The sequence below is a fragment of the Sus scrofa genome, chromosome 2 (assembly GCF_054392235.1).
Source record: "Sus scrofa isolate SSC_HxYL_T2T_F1_AM1 chromosome 2, Sscrofa_HxYL_maternal_Yorkshire_Landrace_v2.0, whole genome shotgun sequence".
Taxonomy (NCBI): domain Eukaryota; kingdom Metazoa; phylum Chordata; class Mammalia; order Artiodactyla; family Suidae; genus Sus; species Sus scrofa.
This window is the reverse complement of record NC_139384.1, coordinates 12522335-12542940: the sequence shown is the minus strand read 5'-3', so window position 1 is coordinate 12542940 and position 20606 is coordinate 12522335. Positions and strand designations below refer to the sequence as shown.

Genomic DNA, 20606 nt, shown 5'->3' with positions numbered 1-20606 from the left:
AGAAAGAAAGAAAGAGAGAAAGAAAGAGAGAAAGAAAGGAAGGAAGAAAGAAAACGATGTCAGAAGAGTTGGAAGGGAAATTAAAAGGAATATCCTGTGTGAACCATCTGAGCCTTTTCTGAAGTAACTAATTTAAGCAAATTCCTCACCAATTTTGGAAGAATTGTAACAATCAGAGAATCCATCCCGTATTTTCACTACTTTAGTAATAATAATACTGATAGACAACATTTGTTGGATATTTTGTGGACCAGACTGTATACACAGTGCTTTATACGCATGATCTCATTTACTCACTGTAACTACTCAATGCAGTGGGTAGTGCTACTGTTGGCATTCCACACAAAAGCTTAAATCACCAGTGTCTTGGCCTCTAATACTACTTTTTTTTTTTTTCACGAAAAGCAACCAAGATCTCTAAAGCTGTAATAATGGAGAGTGAGGGCTACGGTTGAAATATATTGAATCTGTGAAGAGCCACGAGTCTATACTGACACATAGAAAGATACTCAGAAAATTAACATAGAGTCTCAGAAAGTCACGTGGTATTACTGATTTATTTATTGAACCATTGGAAAAAGTGTGAAAATTCATCTTATTTGTGCTTTCCGTTTGTAAAAATTGCAAACCTCCACAACATTGCAACAATAATGCATTAAACGCATACATACTTTTTACCTATGTTCACCAGTTATAGTTTTCCACATTTGGCTTTACATGTACATTTAACTTCTTGTGTGGGTTGCAGACATTCCAATCATTTCCCCCAATTATTTCAGCATATATCATGACAGTGGAGAAACATTCGCTTCCATAACCACAACACACAATAATGATCAAATCCATAATATTTAACGTTCCTTTATTACTGGTAACTGATACACAGACCAGATACAAATTTTGCCAGTTATAACAATAATATCTTTAAAGCATTTTTTTTTCTGATCCAGCTTTCAATCCAGAACCTCCAATTGCTTTAACTGTCACATTATTTGGACTCTTTTTACCTGGAATAATTCTTTCACATTTCTTATTCTTTCATGATATTTAGAATTTTTATGTGTACATGGCAGTTGTATGGTAGAATGTCCCTCCGTCTTGTTTGTTTTATTCTTTTTTTAGAAAAAGTAAAATGCTGTATTTGTGTTTTTCAAGGAAGAGTTTGTGGGTGCTACAAATACTGATTCTTCAGTTCATCTTATTTTAATCCAAAGGTGGTATCTTGTCTGGTTATAAAATTCTGCAGGAATTGACTTTCTCTTTCTTTCTTTCTTTCTTTCTTTCTTTCTTTCTTTCTTTCTTTCTTTCTTTCTTTCTTTCTTTCTTTCTTTCTTTCTTTCTTCCTTTCATTAGAGTATAATTGTTTTATTCTTCCTTTTTAAGGCCTCACCTGTGGCATGCAGAAATTCCCAGGCTAGGGGGTCCAATCGGAGCTGCAGCTACACCACAGCCACAGCAGCACAGCATTGCGGCAATGCTGGATTCTTAACCCAGTGACTGAGGCCAGGGGTTGAACCCACATCCTCATGGAACTCTTTTGGGCTCTGAACCTACTGAGCCACAACAGGAAGTCCAGTTTTATTCGTTTCTGAAAGGGTGGTTTCATTTTTTCTAAATGACCAGGTCCCGGATAGGCATATTGCTATACCTTTTATACGGACAGCATCCACTACTTTATTGATGATTACAATGACAGTTTAGGCTCCCCCTCTGTCTACCCACAGCCTCAGGCCCATCCCCACTGTCTTGGGTTCAGGGCTGCTTCACAGAGGCACACAGTTCCACTGATTCCAGCTACAGGGCATGCGAAGGTGATTCAGAGTGTGACTCATCTTCTGCATAATTTTGTTTCTCTTGTCTACGTGAGAATAGGAGGGGAAACCGAGTTTGGTCAGAACCTGGGAATGGGAAAAGATGACGTAGGTGACGAGGCCCTGGGCCCGGTACTCAAGTTTGGTGCCTGCCATCCGCATCTCTCCTGTCTGGTCCATCAGGGACCAAGCTATCGGGGTCCCCTCAGGCCCTAGCAGGCAGACGGAGGGGAAGTTCCGGATGCAGCGCTCGATGAATCTCTGGCTCCTCTCATTGCCACCGAATTGCCATAATTGATTCACCAAGGCAGCGTGGGAAGGTTCCAGGGATGAGAGTTGAAACTGCTCTTGGTCACTAGGGAGGTTCCAAGAGAAAAGCAAAGGTTGTGAGTAAAGAGGTTTATGTTTGTTCTTCTTACCTCTGTAATCTTGAGACACAGAGCGGGCAGAGGAAAAAGTGAATGGAGATCCTGGAGTGCGAGTGACCTTGTAAAGACAGAGGGAGAGAATAAAAGGTGTTTTTGGGGGTGCGTGACCTGAGAGAATAATACAGGTCAAAGACGTTTACCCAGGCCTGATGTACACCAGATGAGAAAGGAAATGGTGGGGTATATTAAGGAGGGGAGAGAGACCTTTTTAGGAGAAGATTATTCTGGCTGCCTTCAAGGAGATTGCTGGTGGGGAGCCAGCGTGAAAGGGAGGAGAAAATTTGGGAGGCTGTTTTGGGGGTGAGAGGAGTAATAAGTGAGGGGTAGCTTTCATCAAACTCACATGGCCTTGGGTTTACCATCGGTAAGGGACAAGTTCTTTTCATCCAGCAGGGAAGGAGCCAGTTCCTTTATTGTCTCAAGCGTCATGTAGAGAATGTTTTCTGTCTGCTGGACGTTGAAGGATTTAGTGGCTGCAAGCTTTTGTATTACCTCATTCAGGCTGGACTGAGAACCTAGGTGGGATCATAAGGAGAAATGCAATGATTGTGTTTTTCTTTTTAGGGCTGACATGCGACACATGGAAGGTTCTGGGCTAAGGGTCGAATTGGAGCTGCAGCTGGGGCCTACGCCACACCCAGAGCAATGCAGGGTCCAAGCCACAGCATCTGAAACCTACAACCTTTCGGCAATTGTGCATCCTTAACCCACTGAGTGAGGCCAGAGATCAAACCCGCATCCTCGTGGGTACTGGTCAGATTCTTAGCCTGCTGAGCCACAACGGGAACTCCAGTACTGTGTATATTTGAATTCCAGGCTCCTAATTTATTCCTCCCCCTCTTTACCGTCTGGTAACCATAGGTTTGTTTTCTATGTCTGTGAGTCTATTTCTACTTTCCAACGTAAGTCCACTTATACCATTTTTTAAGATTCCATGTAATAAGCAATATCATGCTGTTTGTCAGAGAAAGAGTAAAGTTGATGTGGGGAGAGGCTTACAAGTGCTTGCAAATTGGGGCTTGTCATATCTTTGTGCTCCTGGTTACACGGAGGCCAATACCACGTGACTAGGCCTAGGGTAGTCTGCTGAGGACACATACTCCCATCATGATATCAGCACAGCCAGCACTGACAGCCAGAACCGTCATTCAGACACACACAATCCACCTGTCAATTTTGACTGCAACTGTAGAGCTAAACCCAGAAGCTATTAGCAGAACTGTTTTGCAAAGCCCAGACCAATTGTGGACTTTGAGACTTAGGAGGTGAACGTTAACTGAAGCATCCAGATATTGTACTAAGCAATTTCTACTCAAGATTCCATTTAGGAGTTCCCTGGTGGTGCAACAGGTTAAGGATCTGGCCTTGTCACTGATGTGGCCAGGGTCACGGCTGTTTGCATGGGTTCCATCCATGGCCCTGGAACTTCTGCATGCTGCAGGCCTAGTCAAAAAAAAAAAAAAAAAAAAACAAAAACAAAAACAAAAACAAAAAAAAGAGATTTCATTTACTCTGTTCAGTACTCTTGCTTTGTAGTTACCTTTATCATCCCCACTTGTACATATGAAAATCATGATCTCAGATAGGAGAAGTCACTGGCTAGGACCACACAGCAAGTAACAGGCAAATGCCTTCCTAGGTGGTCTGATTCTGAGGGCGTGCTCATAGTGATGACAGTTGTTCTTTATGATGGGGGGGGGGTGTTCTGAGACATAGCCATCCTATCCCAGGAATGAAAGTCCCTAGGGAAAGCTCTGCTCTGACACCCAGTACACCCTAAGGGATCCTGGCTACGTCTGCAAAATATGCCATCCATCCTTGGCTATCAGGGGAGTATGCTATGGTTCTCTATAGGAAGCCCATTCTGCGCGAGCTTCAAGGGTGTTTTTTCCCCTCTCCAGGTAGGGTTGCAGCTGAATAAAAAAGCTGACAGCAGGCTGAGGGAGTGGAGCTTGGGCAAAGGAGATACGTGTTCTAGGAGCAATTGTTGCAGATGGAGATGTGAGCCAGTACATAAGCCCTTCCTGTTACTTTGGATCTGCAAATGCTGTTTCCAGTTGATGACTTCTGGTAAGCCAAGGAATTCCTCACAGTTCTTCAGGTCCTTGGAGTAGATGTGGTAGGTATTGGTGTAGTGATCAAGGTCGTCTGTCATCTCCTGTTGTCATTGAGAAAAGGGGAATAAAATAAATTCCTTGTGTTTCATGATGGTGACAGCTAAAAACCATTCCACTCTACTCTATTTTTTTGTTTTGTCTTGGGTATTTTGTTTTTGCTGTTTTTTGGGGGGCGGCACACCTGTGGCACATGGAAGTTCCTGGGGTAGGGGTCAAATCTGAGCTGCAGCTGCTGGCCTATGCCTCAGCCATAGCAATGCCGGATCTGAGCTGCATCTGCCACCTACGCCGCAGCTCGTGCAGCAACCTGGATCCTTAACCCGCTGAGCAAGGCCAGGGATTGAACGCACATCTTCGTGGATGCTAGTCTGGTTCTTAACCTGCTGAGCCACAATGGGAACTCCTGTAGTATTTTTAGGTACTAAAATATGAGTATTTGTACTGGTGCATTACAAATGTTTCTGAATCATTTAAACCATGAGATCAAGATGAGAGATTCAGGATTCCAACGAGGATGGAAAATTGCAAAACGATCCTATTTTCTACGCATATGTTGTGTGAAAATTTCAACTCAGAGACACAGCATTCTTCAACATGGGCATCTTCCTCAACCAGAAGAAGAGAACAGCAATTGATGAGGATGAGCATCTGTTGCAAGGAGAAACTGTACCACATTTCAAATACTTCCAGAATGCATGGACGATGAAGATGACAGTATTGAGTTTGGTTATAGATAATTCTGGATTGAAATCTCTATCTATACTTAATGATGCCAAAGAAGATGAAGACCAACTAGAAATGCTTTCTTAAAATAATACAATAGGGAGTTCCCATCATGGCTCAGTGGTTAAGGAATCTGACTAGCATCCACAAAGAAGCAGGTTCAATCCCTGGCCTCGCTCAGTGGGTTAAGGGTCCAGCATTGCTGTGAGCTGTGATGTAGGTCACAGATGCAGCTCAGATCCCACGTTGCTGTGGCTCTGGCGGAGGCTGGAGCTACAGTTCCAGTTGAACCCCTAGCCACAGGTGCGGCTGTAAAAAAACAAAAACAATAAAAAAATACAATAGTTGAACAAACTGTGGTTACAGAAAATCAAAGAAACCAGTTGTTTAGAAAGAGCCCCTATAATTATTAAATAAGAGCTGAGATGATTTGGAAGAAGCAGGCACAGGAAACTATTACCACAACGAATGCAGTATCAAAAATATTTTTAGAAATAGTTGAAATATGTTGCACGAAAATACTCTCCCAAGGCAGCAATGGTGCACTACCCCGTTTTGTTCTGTGAAGATCCCACTGAAGATAAAAGATCAAACAATTTTATTCCAGTTCAGCTCTATTATTAATATAAATTTCTTCCTTTTATACATCACTTAATTTCATGGTGTTTAAATATCTTATCAATTTGTAGGCAAGATGTGTTTTTAGAAATTTATAATTTTACTGGATGTTTTCAAACAAGCTGAGGATTTTTTGTTTTTGAAATGAATTAACTGTCTAGTTTCACTATTTCTAAATTTTTTCCTTAGAAAGCCTATGACAATTCAAATATTATGCATTTGTTTTTTTATGATCATCCTATGCATCCTATTTCATACCTCTCTATATTCATCCTTGCTACTTTCTCTGGTTAGAATGTCCTCGCCTTCTTGGCCAAACAAAAATATATTTACATATAAAATCCAGTTTGGATGAAACATCCATCAAGAAAGTTATCTTTAGGACACATGCACCCGCATGTTCATTGCAGCACTATTCACAATAGCCAGGACGTGGAAACAACCCAAATGTCCATCAACAGAGGATTGGCTTGGGAAGAAGTGGTATATATTCACAATGGAATACTACTCAGCCATAAAAAAGAATGACAAAATGCCATTTGCAGCAACATGGATGGAACTGGAGACTCTCATCCTGAGTGAAATGAGTCAGAAAGACAAAGACAAACACCATATGATATCCCTTATAACTGGAATCTAATAGCCAGCACAAATGAACATCTCCACAGAAAAGAAAATCATGGACTTGGAGAATAGACTTGTGGCTGCCTGGGGGGAGAGGGAGGGAGTGGGAGGGGTCAGGAGCTTGGGGTTATCAGATACAACTTAGAATAGATTTACAAGGAGATCCTGCTGAGTAAGTAGCATTGAGAACTATGTCTAGATACTCACATTGCAACAGAACAAAGGGTGGGGGAAGAATGTATACATGAAGAATAACTTGATCCCCATGCTGTACAGCCCGGCATGGGGGGGCGGGGAAGAAAGTTATCTTTAATCTGATCCTGTAACTTCCATCTCCAACCACCAGAGTTTTTTGGTTGTTTTGGTTTTGGTTTTTTGGGCCACACCCATGGTATATGGAAGTTCCCAGGTTAGGGGCTGCATCAGTGCTGAAGCTGCCAGCCTAAGCCACAGCCACAGCAAGGCAGGATCCAAGCTACAGCTGCGTCCTATGCCTCAGCTCATGGCAACGCTTTATCCTTAACCCAGGGAGCAAGGCCAGAGACTGAACCCATCTCAATGGATACTAGCCAGGTTTGTTACTGCTGAGCCACAGAGGGAACTCCCTCCACTCCATCCTCCGCAGTTTAATGAGCTCTTGCCTGTGCTGCATCTGTATGTTGTACACTCTCCTGAACACTTTACACTGAGTTGTGATTTATTTGCTTGTTTGCATTCTCTTCCAGGCTGGGAGGCTCTTGAGGACAGGGACTTATCTACCATCACTGTGACTCATTTCTGTATTCCCAGGGTCTATCACATTGCCTGACGCATGGTAGGCACCCAGCAAATATGAACATGGGTACATATTTGTTCTACATCTGGCATCTTACCTGCTCCTGAGGGCGAATAACCACTGTGTTAAAATCAGGCCACTTGTCCACCAAGGCCTTTAGCTTGAAGGGGTTTCCCTGGTTCATGTGGAAGACGGTGCCATAAACCTGCAGTTTCCCGAGAAAGGAGAGGATTGGGTTATTACGAAGGAATGGCAGGAGTTCCTGTCATGGCTCAGTGGAAACGAATTTGACTAGCATCCATGAGGATTCAGGTTCCATCCCTGGCCTTGCTCAGTGGATTAAGAATCTGGCATTGCCGTGAGCTGTGGTGTAGGTCACAGAGGTGGCTCGGATCCTGTGTTGCTGTGGTTGTGGCGTAGGCCAGCGGCTACAGCTCTGATCAGATCCCTAGCCTGGGTGCTTCCATATGCTGCAGGTGCTGCCTTAACGAAAAAAAAAAAAGAAGAAGAAGTATGACAACGGACATTGATCAGGACAAGGTTTGTTTCTATGATTTCATGAAATTTTATGGTGGAAAAGGGAAAAATAGGCCTCTACATCAAAAATCTCCAGATGCTACTTTGTTTTCACCTCAAGTGAGAGATTTGTCTTCCCATCTAATGTAAACCATACATCTAGTACAGTAAAATCTTTGTGCAAATAAAGTGAATGATCTGAAGAACACCACTCTTGACTGTAGGATTTAATGTTATCTTTTCCCAGACTTGCTTCTGTAGACTATACAGAGATACACAGTTTTACAAATGCAAATCAATTGGATCTACTGAGTGCGTTGTGGGCTTCTTTCTATGTTCATAAACACAAACTTTTTCGATTATGTTCTAATGGCTCCATAGGATTCCCTATTATATGCATATGCCACAGTTCATGTATTCATTTGCCTGTTGACGGTCATCTCAGTGGTTTACAAATTTTCACTTGAACCAGCCATTTTTCACAGAGCCTGCTTGCAGAGAAGTCTTAGCCTGGGCACCTGATATTTTCTTCGTTTATCCGTAAGGCTGATTGCTGGCTCCAAGGTTAGGGACATGTTTGAAACTCTTTAACATATATGTCCATATTCCCTCCTGGAAAGGTAATTTCCTCCCACCAATAAGCAGAGGCTACAGCATAGTGATCAAGAGAAAGGGGTGTGGGGTCCCATAGCCTCAGTCCAGTGTTGGATCTCCCATCCCACCATGTTGAAAGAGAGAGAGGAAGGGGGAAAGGAGGAATGAAACAGCCTATGGACCTTCAGTGGCTTGGTGGTTTGGGGGCTGAGGAGTGCAGCAGTGGATACCAGCGTGGGCCTCGTGACTATGGTCAACAAGAGGCCTCTGCAGATACCAGCATGGACACTTGCCAATGACCAAAGGTCAAAAGTCAAAAGAAAGAAGATACACAGTTTAATGATTTTTGCCATGGACAAATGATGACCAAAGACTGTACCAACATCTTTCCTTCCCTCTGACTACCCTCCTCCCCACGGGAACTACTGGTGTTAGATCACGCAGATAAAGAGGGGGAAAAAATTTCCCTAGGTTGGCTGAGTTTATCCCAATTTATTCCACTCTCAGTCATGAATGGAGGCTTGATATGGAAATTCAGTATAGTTTTGCAAAGCAGAGACATTTTCTCTTTACACATTTGCATTTGGAGTTCTGCAAAATTGTTTTACACTAACTAATATGCTATTCATTATAAGATCTGAAACTATGTGCAACTGTTACTCGTCCTTATTCCCCTGGCATTTATTGATTCATTTATGTAATGGCTTCACTCACATTCTATGGACGTTCCTGGGCCAGGGATTGAATCTGAGCCACAGCTGCAGCAACGTCACATCCTTTACCTCCCTGCTGGCTGGGGAGTGAACCCGCACCTCCCCAGCAAGCCTAGCCGCTGCAGTTGGATTCTTAACTACACTGCGCCACAGCGGGAACCCCCTGGCCTTAGTACATAAAACTCTTTTTTTTTTCCTCTGCTGAACTCAGAACACAGGGAGTCAGGCAGCTATCTAAATGGAATCAATTAGGGTTGACACACACAATAAAATGTATTTTGGATCCCACACTTAGAAGAACCACTGGATGATTTCTCAACTGAGACCCAAAGCACGTTATTGAGTTCTAGGTCACACCTCCATTAAAAGTAACTGGCAGAGAGCTTGTGGTGGGGAGTCCTGGGGTGATGGGGGCAGCGCGGTGAGAGCCTTTGCAGAGCTGAGTGGCTGGAAATTGCTTCTCTTGCCACCTCGGAGCTGCTGGAACTCCTCTTTTCAAACTCTCTAGAAGCACCAGAATGCCTTTCTATTCCTGAAATCTTGCACATACTTCTGTACTTATTAGGAATAGAGGTAGAACTGTCTTTGTGAAGTGGGGGTGCCCTTTGGTGGAATGTGGATAACAATTTGGACAAAAATAAGCTCAAAATGGATTCAAGACCTATATACAAGACCAGATACTCTAAAACTGTTAGAGGAAAACATAGGCCAAACACTCTCCGACATAAATGACAGCAACATCTTCTCAGATCCACCTCTTAGAGTAACGACAGTGACAACATGAATAAACAAATGGGACTTAATTAAGATTAAAAGTTTCTGCACAGCAAAGGAAACCCTAAGCAAAACAAAAAGACAACCCACAGAATGGGAGAAAATCTTTGCAAATGAGTCAACTGACAAGGGATTAATCTCCAAAGTTTATAAATACCTCCTACCACTGAGTACCAAAAACCAAAAAACAAAAAACAACTCCATCAAAAAATGGGCAGGAAATCTAAACAGACAATTCTCCAGAGAAGACATACAGATGGCCAAAAAACACGTGAAAACATGTGCAACTTTACTCATTAGCAGAGAAATGCAAATCACAGCCACTATGAGGTACCACCTTACACCAGCCAGAATGGCCATCATCCAAAAGTCTACAAACAGTAAGTGCTGGAGAGAGTGTGGAGAAAAAAAAACCCTATTGCACTGTTGGTGGGATTGTAAACTGGTGCAACCACTGTGGAAAATAGTGCGGAGATTCCACAGAAAGCTAAACATAGAATTACCATTTGATCCAGCAATCCCACTCCTGGGCATCTATCCAGAGATAACCATGACTCAAAAAGACACATGTGCTCCAGTGTTCTTTGCAGCACTGTTTGCAGTAGTCAAGACATGGAAATAACCTAAGTGTTCATCGACAGAGGAATGGACAAGGAAGCTGTGGTGCATGTACCCAAGGGAGTATTACTCAGCCATTCAGAGGAAAGAAATAACAGCATTTGTAGCAACATGGATGGACTTAGAAATTATCATTCTGAGTGAAGTTAGCCAGAGGGTGAGACACCAACAGTATATGCTATCATCTACATGTGGAATCTTAAAAAAAGAACACAATGAACTTCTTTGCAGAGCAGATGCTGACTCACAGACTTTGGAAAACTTAGAGTTTCCAGAGGAGACAGGTTGGGGGGTGGGGGGATGAGCTTGGGGTTTGGGATGGAAATGCTATAAAATTGGGTTGTGATGATCATTATACATCTATATGTGCAGTAAATTCATTGAGTATTTTAAAAAAGAAAAGTAACTGGCAAACCAATGCCATTTGCATGAACATGCATGGGACCAGAGACTCTCACACTAAGTCAGTCAGAAAGAGATGGGCAAATACCATATGATATCATTTATATCTGGAATCTAATGAACAGCACAAATGATCCTATCCACAGAAAAGAAGCAAACTCATGGACCTGGAGCCAAGCCTGAAGGGGAGGGAGTGGGATGGACTGGGAGTTTGGAGTCGTGATGCAACTATTGCATTTGGAGTGGATAAGCAATGAGATCCTGCTGTGTAGCACAGGGAACTAATCTAGTCATTTGTGATGGAACATGCTTGAGGATTACGCAAGGAAAAGAATGTGTATATGTTTGACTGGGTCACTTTGCTGTACAGCCAAACTTGACGGAACACTGCCAATCAACTATAATAGAAAGACTAAAAATCTTATTTTAAAAAAGTAAGTGGCAAACAACTATTCTAGCTACCAACCTAGGTAAACTGTACATCTTTAGTATACCACCGATGTTATTTCTCCATAAGAGCTGAGGAGCCAAGAGGGCCACTTATCTTACTACTACAGAGATACTCCAAGAAAGAACACTTGGGAACCTCCGAGAGTTTTCCCAAAGTGTTTGGGGTCTATTTAAGACAAGGAGTTAAGAGAAGTTTAAATCACAAAATCCGACACAACGGATCATGGAAGAAAAACTTCAAGCCTGACGAATTTTCAAAAACAGCTGCTCACCATAAATACATCTTAGGCAAGTGTTCATAGAGGGTATCCCTGACGTAACCTCCAAGAAAAATGACCGTTTCTCCGAGCGGTTGCCTGGATCTTAAGGACTAGCAAGCGAAGACAGTTCACCAATGTTAGGTAACAGAGATGACTGTCAGTGGGATCTACCAAAGTGAGTGACTTGACAGTTTTATAGTAGTTGATATGAGGTTACTGGGGGGCAGTAGTTAAAGAACAGGGCAGGTTGTTTCATTAGTCTATTTCTAACACATGAAAAGGAAGCCATATGTCTATCAATACCCTAACACTAACATCTTTCTCCTTTATGCTGAAAGAAGAGAGTAACAAATCTACTAGGGAGTGAGGGAGGAGAAAGCGATGATCTTACCTAGAATGTTTGCATCTTATAGGAATGTCTTGTAAATCAGTAGAAACCTAGTTTCTGTGTCTATCTAAAATAAGTTTCAGAGAGAAACGATTGTTCTACACGCACTTGCACACACACATACACACGCACACACACACACAAGGAGTCATACCTAAATTCCATTGGGATGGATCCCATCTCTTTGGTTGCTAAAGAAAAACACAATCAAAAACTTGATTCTGTCATCAGTGTTACACTTCAACAGTTCTGGATGTGGGCATTTATGTGTATGTCTTTTTTTTTTTTTTTTTTTTTTTTGTCTTTTTTACAGCCCCACTGCAGCATGTGGAAGTTCCCAAGCTAGGGGTCAAATCAGAGCTGTAGCTGCGAGCCTATACCACAACCACAGCAACACCAGATACAAGCTAGCCTACAGCTCATGGCAACACCAGGTCCTTAACCCACTGAGAGAGGCTGGGGCTCAAACCCTAATCCTCAGGATACTAGTCAGATTCTTAACCCACTGAGCCACAACAGGAACTCCTGTGTGTATGTCTTACTTGATCCTGAGATTTCTGATCATTTGTACCAGGTTAACAGAAAGAGTACAGAGTCAGCCGCAAAATAGCCTGAGTGCAATAAGTGCAGAACAATTGGAAAATTTAAGTCAAATAGAAATTGAGTTATTTTTAATTTCAAAGACAGCCTGTGATGGTCAACCTCTCACCTGGCAAATGTTCTTTTAGGGAAAACAGATTAAAAACGAACATGTAGTTGTAGCTAACTTTGCAGGAGACCTCTGGGGCAAATTGCCAGTGCTGTTATGGAATGTTTCTGGGAAAGGGGGCAGGGAATACTTTTTGAATCACCTTGCAGCCCAAACCAGTGTGAGGTCTCAGGCATTCCTATCTTCACACCACAGTATTGCAACTCACTATTTATGGGGTGTTAGGCAAATCACTTCCCTCAGCATCCACCCTCTCGTTGGTGACATGGCCATAACAGCGAGTATCTTTGTAGAGAGCTTATGCAAAGTAAATGAGAGAAAACATGCAATGATGCCTGGCACAGAATAAGTGCTCAACAATATTGGTCCCGCTTCCTCTTCGTTCTCAGAAGTTTTCATTGTCACCTTCAAGGATGTAGGAAGGCTCTTCCTCAAGGAATTCTCCAGCATCTGCAGCATCTGGGCACCTTGCAATAGGAACATCGTGGGAGATGTCTTAGCCTAGAGAGACAACCAAATAATAGCCAGAAATGAGAAGAGCCAGAGGAGATTCAGAAACAAGAGTAGTAAGTTCTCTGCTAATTTCAAATTCTATGCTAAATGCCAGAGCCCTCTTGAGTGTCTCCTTTGTGGTATTATCATCCCTAAAGTCCTCCCCCATCCCAAAGGAGGATGAGAAAAGCAGAAAACGCAGGGCTTGCTTTCTGAAGCTCCATCAGGACTTCTGACTCTACGAGGAATAAGCTGTGTAAACCTGGGAAAGTGACCTAGCCTCTCTGTGCCTTGATTTCCTCAAAGTAGACAGGGTAATGTTACCATCTGACTCAGAGAATTTTTGTGAAGATTAAATGAGCTAATACATTAAAAGAGGACATTACTGCTTAGAAAAGGATCTGCCATATAGTAAGCATTGAACAGATATTATTTTTTTCCTGCCACCCTTCCTCTTCCTCACCCTCCACTTCCTCCCCATCCTCTTTTCTCCCTCCTCCTTCTCCCCACTTGGGTTAAAGTGCTATATATTGCATGGTTATGTTTTTTCCACTTTTGTCGTTTTAGGGCTGCATGCAAGGCATCATGGAAGTTCCCAGGCTAGAGGTCGAATCAGAGATGCAGGCAGCAGTCTATGCCACAGACACAGCAATACCAGATCCGAACCATGTCTGCAACCTACACTGTAGCTAATTGTATCGCCAGATCCTTAACCCACCGAGCAGGGCCAGGGATTGCACCCACGTCAACATGGATACCAGTTGGGCTCATTTCTGCTGAGCTACAGCAGGAACTCCTATTGCATGATATTTTGATGCCATCTTTTGCATATAGGGCACTTTGACATGGTTTAAACCACAAACAGTTAAATCTTGCTTATCTGTTTAAGTGCCAAGTCATATTTCAAGCTGCTACTCTCACCTTATCACGGAGCCTCACCTTTCTACCCCATCCCTAAGACTCACCTTTGGATCTATAGTACATATTGTCTAATTGTTAGGTGGTGTAAAAATAGCATTTGTACATATTTGACTCACTGCATCGAATTGGGATTGCCAAAATAGCCCATAAAATCCTATCGACTTGAAAAAAGAAGAGAAGAGGCTGTGTCACAGTGTTCTGATTTGGAACTGTGATTTGGAAGGAGGGCAAAGTTACTTTGTAATGACGACTCCAAAGAGGTATTTTGAGAAGATACTGTGTTAAAGCCTGCCATGCATAGGAGTTGCTGTTGTGGCACAGTGGGTGAAGGACCTGCTGTTGTCTGTGTGAGGATGAGGGTTCGATCCCAGCCTCGATCAGTGAGTTAAGGATCTGTTGTTGCTGCAAGCTATGATGTAGTTTGCAGATGTGGCTCAGATCCTGCATTGCTATGGCTGGAGCAAAGGCCTGCAAATGCAGCTCTGATTTGACCCCTAGCCCAGGTACTTCCATATGCCATGGGTGCCGCCCTAAAAAGAAAGAAAAGAAAAGAAATAAAATAAAAACCCGGCCATGCCGGAGATGCTACCTACACTCCAGGACTGGTAAACTTTGTGTTTTAGAGCAGCAAAGATACTTCTGTTTCAGGCCAAGGTATAGTAATAGGATCTAGATTATTTGCCTTCCCACTTACAACAATGACAAAACGAACCAAAGTAAATGAAACAACAGTTTTCCCATGTTGGACATCAGGCAGCAGAGTCATATGATCCCTGAGAACAGAGAAATGGGCAATGTAGCACTTGAGATGGAATCAACTTATTGTTTGAAGGCTGCAGCTCAGGGAAATGAAAATTGACCAGATCATGGGAGCTCACTAACTTGTGCATAAAGAGACTGGAGTTTGGGGAGACCAGGGTGGAGATTCAGAGAGAGAGGCACAGGGAGAACTGGAGAATTCTTGGGGAAGACCAATCTCCTAAATTCTTTGGTTCAGATTGATCTCTCTAAGGGGAAACCACCTCAGCCTCTCGCCTATTGAAAGAATCACTGGAAAGGAGTAGATGGGGAAATTGCTGTTGCTCACACAAGACTGAGAATAATTTGTGTTCTCATGAGCTGGAATGGAAGGACCTCATAACATAGGGCTTTGGGTAAGATGCTCAGGCTTAGCAGGGGGTGAAATTCAGCCTTGTCTGTTCTAGAGCCACCCTAACACTTGTTACAAGCAAGTTTTGAAATAATCCACTTGATTCCAATAACTTAGCCATGGACCAGAACTTATATGTAAGTATAAAAAAATCCATCAATGAATAGTAAATAGTTCAAATGGTCTACTCGTCAATAAAAATGCTAACCACATAAAACCCCAAGAAAATAGAAAAACACACATCAGTAAAATGAGACCCAAGAGAGACATTTGCACACCTATTGTGGAACATTTTCTTATTGCAATAGCACCTCTCCCCCTAGTGCAGTAATCCTTGCAAATAAAGTTTCTCCTTATCTAAAAAAGAAAAAGGGAGTGTCCTAGTTGCTCAGTTTTTTAAGGGTGAAGTATTGTCACTGCTGTGGCTCAGGTCACTGTTGTAGGGCAGTTTAGATCCCTGGCCTGGGAACTTCAGCAACCTGCAAGTACACCTAAAAAACATATTTTTTAATAAAAATAAAAGTAGGTAAATGTGGAGATGTTGGAAGCTGTAGACAAGGAATGTTAAATAGTTATAAACTTCCACCTCATATGTAAGAAGATGGAGGAACACACGAGCATAATGACGAGAAATATGGAAGATATAAAGAAAATGCACATCGAGGTTGTAGAAAAGAAAAAATACATCTGCGAAAAATACACTGGATGTGCTTAACAGTATGTAAGACATGGCAAAAGGAAGGAAGCTAGACACAGCCATCAAAACTATCTGTAATGAAGCATGGAGAGAAAAAAAAAGTGGAAGACACATCCTTGCTAATATGTCACCATCTTTCCCCAAAACTAATCTATAGATTCAAGCTAGTAATAAAACACCCCTAGTTTCATTTGTAGAAAGTCAAGCTGATTCTAAAATCTACATGATTTCAAGGCTCACTGGAAAGATAGAGTGATCATGGGCTCGGCATAAAGGACAGACAAATAAATCGATGAAATACAATAGAGAGCCCAGAAGTAGGTGGGCATTTGCGGTCAACTGATTTTCAACAAAGATGCCTAGACAAGCACATGGAAATGGAAGAGTCTTTTCAACAAATGATTTTGAAGTTTTAAACGGTCAGGGGGACTTCTTGGTAGACAAAATGTACATGTTGGAAGCAAGTCCCTGTCATCTGTACTTATTTGCCTCTCTGCTACTTTCAGCTCCCCAGGTCATCGACCTAAAATAGGTCCTCATTCCACTTTAGAAGTGTTTCTTGAATTTGACAAAGAAAGAAAAAACATCAGCCCCTAAAACATAGCCCTGTCACAGAACAGCAACATCATGCAAGGTCACAATCATGCTTGAACACAGACAAAAACAAGGAGACTGTCTCTTATGCAAATCTGGCCAAATACTCCTCTCTCCAGTTAACAAGCAGCTGCTATATCTTTGCCTCTACTCTTCTCCTTCCGCTCCATAGATGAAAGGATTAAACAGAAGTGCAAGGCTTCCTGGCAGTATCCAAGCCAGACCAAACCCAGGTGTCCTTGAACCCTCCCCCAAATTGCCTACCAGGCAGGTCCCTCCCAACACACTCTTACTGAGAGGCGCTGCATTTCCCTGGCGGTGTGCTGTCTCTCTCATTGCAAGAGACAGTAAACCCGACTTTGGTGGATTACAGGCGTGTTCCAAGGATCTTTGGCTACAAGTCTTTGCCAAAATTAGGTGTTCAGCCCTAGGGCATCAGTTCCGACTCTGCTCTCTGTTTGCTTTGACTTCCCAGGACTCAGGGATTCTTCCTTTTCAGCTTAACTGCTCAGGACTACTGGCTCTTCAGGATGGTTGTAAAAGATTTAGATTTGCAGAAATGCAGCCATTATTAGTTTCTTTCTATGGAAAAACATGTCAAGCGTACAAAGACTTCACTCCCTAGATTTTTGGATCCTGGTGCTTTAACATGTTGTGCAATGTGTGGACTGGTGAATGTCCCAAGTTTTCCCTGTGGGTGTCTCCCTGTCTCCTTCCCAGAACCTTGTCAATCACTGGAAGAGAAGAGCAGATGCTATTTTTTTTTTTTTTTAAAGAGAGCTTCACCTGCAGCACATGGAAGTTCCCAGGCTAGGGATCGAATTGGAGCTGTAGCCTCCGGCCCACACTACAACCACAGCTTTGCCAGACCCAAACTGCATCTGCAACCTATGGCACAGCTCACGGCAATGCCTTCTCCTTAACCCACTGAGCAAGGCCAGGGATCTAACCCATGTCCTCATGGATACTAGTCAGGTTCCTCGCCACTGAGCCACCACGGGAACTCCAAGAACAGCAGGTGCTTAATAGCCCCTTGTGTCTCCTTCAGAATGGAGAAGGAGGACAGACTCGGCCAGACCACAAAGGCTCTGACTCACCTGACCCACAGCTGCTGATCTCCTTGAGATTTACTTAAGGAGATGTACACGGGGCCTTCTTGACCATCTGCCTCTGGTCTCTCTCCGTACACTTTTCTGAGGCTACTCCTGACCACAAAGACCACAGGCCAGTTCTTCAACATGGTGTCTGCTGCAGCACCTCGGTCCTTCCTGCCTTTTACTCCCCGTCTGCCATTCCCTGAGTCCTCACTGCTGAGCTCAGCTTCCACTCATCCTTCCAAGTCTAGCCGGAGGGCCTGTCAGCCCCAGTGGCTCCCTCTATGGTGGCCTACTTCAGACAGAATAATTAGTCCTTCTCTGCTCTCATAAGTGTTTATGCCTATCGGCGTTACAGAACTTGTTATATTGAGTTAGAGTTTATTTTCCTAGACCATTGCTTCTCTAAAGCAGGCAACCGATCTTATTTATTATCTTTTCTATGATGCTTATCACAGTATCTGGCACATAGGATGCCTTCGATAAATGGGTAGTGAGTGATTGAATGTAGGAGAAGCTTGGATTTACCTGTCTGTCTAGACACTCCCACTTTCGGAGGCATAGATCGCATAGATAGACAGATAGATAGGTAGATGGATAGGTAGATAGATAGATAGATAGATAGATAGATAGATAGATAGAGAAGATAGATAGAGAGATAATCTTATCAACGTGTATGCATCAAGTGCATAAATATATGCTGGCCTTGGGAAAGACTTTCAGTTGCTTTGTGCTAAGTTGTGTCAGGAATAAGAGTCCAGACCAAGGTAGAGATACCCTTGCCGTGTGTTTGAGGGTCTTCAGACTGTACAAAGTGTAGAATTCCTGAAGGCCAATCTTACCTTTTATCTAGAGGCCACTCACGGGGAAGTTACCTAAGTTTCAGATGCAATGTAGAGATGCATATCCAATTGGTGGGGTGTCATGTTACCACATTTCCTGAAAAGTACAGGTTTTGAAACCACCCTCCAAGGATGCGCCCACAAACCAACAAGCCAGCATGGTGCCTCAGACATAAGGTAGATTGAAAGCCACGGAGCCTGATGTTCCTAGGACACTGGACATTCTGTGAGCTGCCAGAATTGGGCAACAGGTGGTGTCCTTGGGAGGGAAATGCAGAACCTTTGACCTAGTCATTCCCAGAAAGAGAAATTAATCCAAAGAACACGAGTCAAAAGAATAACGCTCAGCAGAATTTGATAAGGCATAAGTAAGTATGGGCTGAACAAAATCCCAGTGTCTAGAAACAGGGAAAAGAAATGTAATATATGATGCAACTCCATGACATTGACGTAATTCCTAGACGTGTGGACACATGGGAAAGTGTTAAAATAGAATGAGATCACATAGGACACAAAACAGGGCATATACCATATATATATAAAACCATAAAATGTTTTTGGGCCCACCTTCAACATATGAAAATTCCTGGCCCAGAGATAGAACCCAGGCCATAGCAGTGACCCAAACCACAGCGGTGACAATGCCAGATCCTTAACCTGCTGAGCTACAAGGAAACTCTGTAAGCAGAAATGTAAAAGAGAACACAGACAGGGAGTTCCCACTGTGGATCAGCAGTAATGAAACCGACCAGTATCCATGAGGGCTCAGGTTTGATCCCTGACCTCGCTCCATGGGTTAAGGATTTCGCATTCCTGTGAGCAGATGAGACTTGGATCCCGAGTTGCTGTGGCTCTGGCACAGACTGACAGCTACAGCTGCAATTCAAGCCCTAGCCTGGGAACTTCCATATGCTACCGGGATGGTCCTAACCCCTCCACCCCCCAGAAAAGAAGAAACGAGTAGAGAGAGAGAAAGAGAACAGAAACACATAGATTGTGGTGGTAGCCGTATGGGTGAACTGTTGAGAGTAAATATGTTTATTATACACTTTAAATAAACAATAAATCTGGGAGTTCCCGTCGTGGAGCAGTGGTTAACGAATCCGACTAGGAACCATGAGGTCGCGGGTTCGGTCCCTGCCCTTGCTCAGTGGGTTAAGGATCCGGCGTTGCCGTGAGCTGTGGTGTAGGTTGCAGACGCGGCTCGGATCCTGCGTTGCTGTGGCTCTGGCGTAGGCCGGTGGCTACAGCTCCGATTCAACCCCTAGCCTGGGAACCTCCATATGCCACGGGAGCGGCCCAAGAAATAGCAACAACAGCAACAACAACAACAACAGACAAAAAGACAAAAAAAAAAAAAAAAAAAAAAAAAAAAAACAATAAATCTGGTCTGGAGTTCTCTTGTGCCTCAGAGGGTTAAGGAACTGGTGTTGTCACTGCAGTGGCTTGGTTTGCTGCTGTGACACGGGTTTGATCCCTGGTCTGGGAACTTTCCTATGCCGCTGGTGCAGCCAAAAAGCAACAAACAAACAAACAAACAAACAAAAACCCCCAATAAATCTGGTCTGTATTCGTGTCCTTTTTCATCTACTCATTTCCTCTCTGACCTTAAGTATTACAACCTTCTTATCCGTCACGGAGGCAACGAAAGCTGCCTACTTTAAAATGTAACCAGAAAGGTTAAATATGGGAACGTTTACCGTGTCCTCACATATGAAGGGCTCCATTCACCCGCTCGCCTCCAGAAAGTGCCCACATCTTTCCTTATTCCTTCATCAGTTAAGATCAGAAACCCACAAGGATTTTTCGCCGTACCTACCTAACAAGGTGCCTTTTACAGAATAGGTGCCAGATATACGCTTCTTCAGCGGAAGTTCCTCCTTTTCCTTAGCTATGTTGGTCACCATATTCTGAGCATAACACAATGTGAACATTTCGACTTGGCATGTGAGTGGAGAGGCTGTCACAAAGCAATGGTTATTTTATTTTTATTTTTTGGCATGAGATCTCACCTAGAAAGCAGTCTTCACACCAAAGCTTGGCGGGAACAAATGATGAGGAGCAACCTCTCGAGTCGGAAATTTCCCTCTGGTGCAGTCTGTTCAGCAGGGTCTGGCAGAGTGCACTGAGCTCTGTTTTCTTCATGCCAAGCTGAGGTTTGCAATGTGGACCTTGCCCTGGGCAAGAGTTGGGTATGAGCTCTCATGAACTCCAGCCTCTCCTCTCTGGGTCTCCTGCAGAGGGAGTACCTTTTGTCTGCAAGATTGGGAGGCTGCCAGGGTGCCATCTGAGTTTT

General features: G+C 43.2%; 1 protein-coding gene across 4 annotated transcripts; it reads right to left on the bottom strand.

The window, feature by feature from the left end:
- Positions 1–538: 538 nt before the first annotated feature.
- LOC110258479 (glycine N-acyltransferase-like) lies at positions 539–20606 on the bottom strand. 4 transcript variants are annotated; one of them, XM_085011100.1, is made up of 7 exons: positions 20323–20537; positions 20130–20220; positions 12926–13021; positions 7194–7301; positions 4271–4397; positions 2583–2754; positions 539–2166 (listed from the first exon to the last, which is right to left on the bottom strand). In XM_085011100.1, the coding sequence occupies exons 3-7, from the start codon at positions 13001–13003 to the stop codon at positions 1764–1766; spliced, it is 888 nt and encodes a 295-aa protein (XP_084867226.1). In that variant the 5' UTR covers positions 13004–13021; positions 20130–20220; positions 20323–20537; the 3' UTR covers positions 539–1763. The 4 variants fall into 4 exon arrangements, with proteins under 4 accessions (XP_084867226.1, XP_084867225.1, XP_084867227.1 ...); XM_085011099.1 differs by lacking the exon at positions 20130–20220 and having other exon boundaries at positions 20323–20606; XM_085011101.1 differs by lacking the exons at positions 20130–20220; positions 20323–20537 and adding an exon at positions 18311–18536.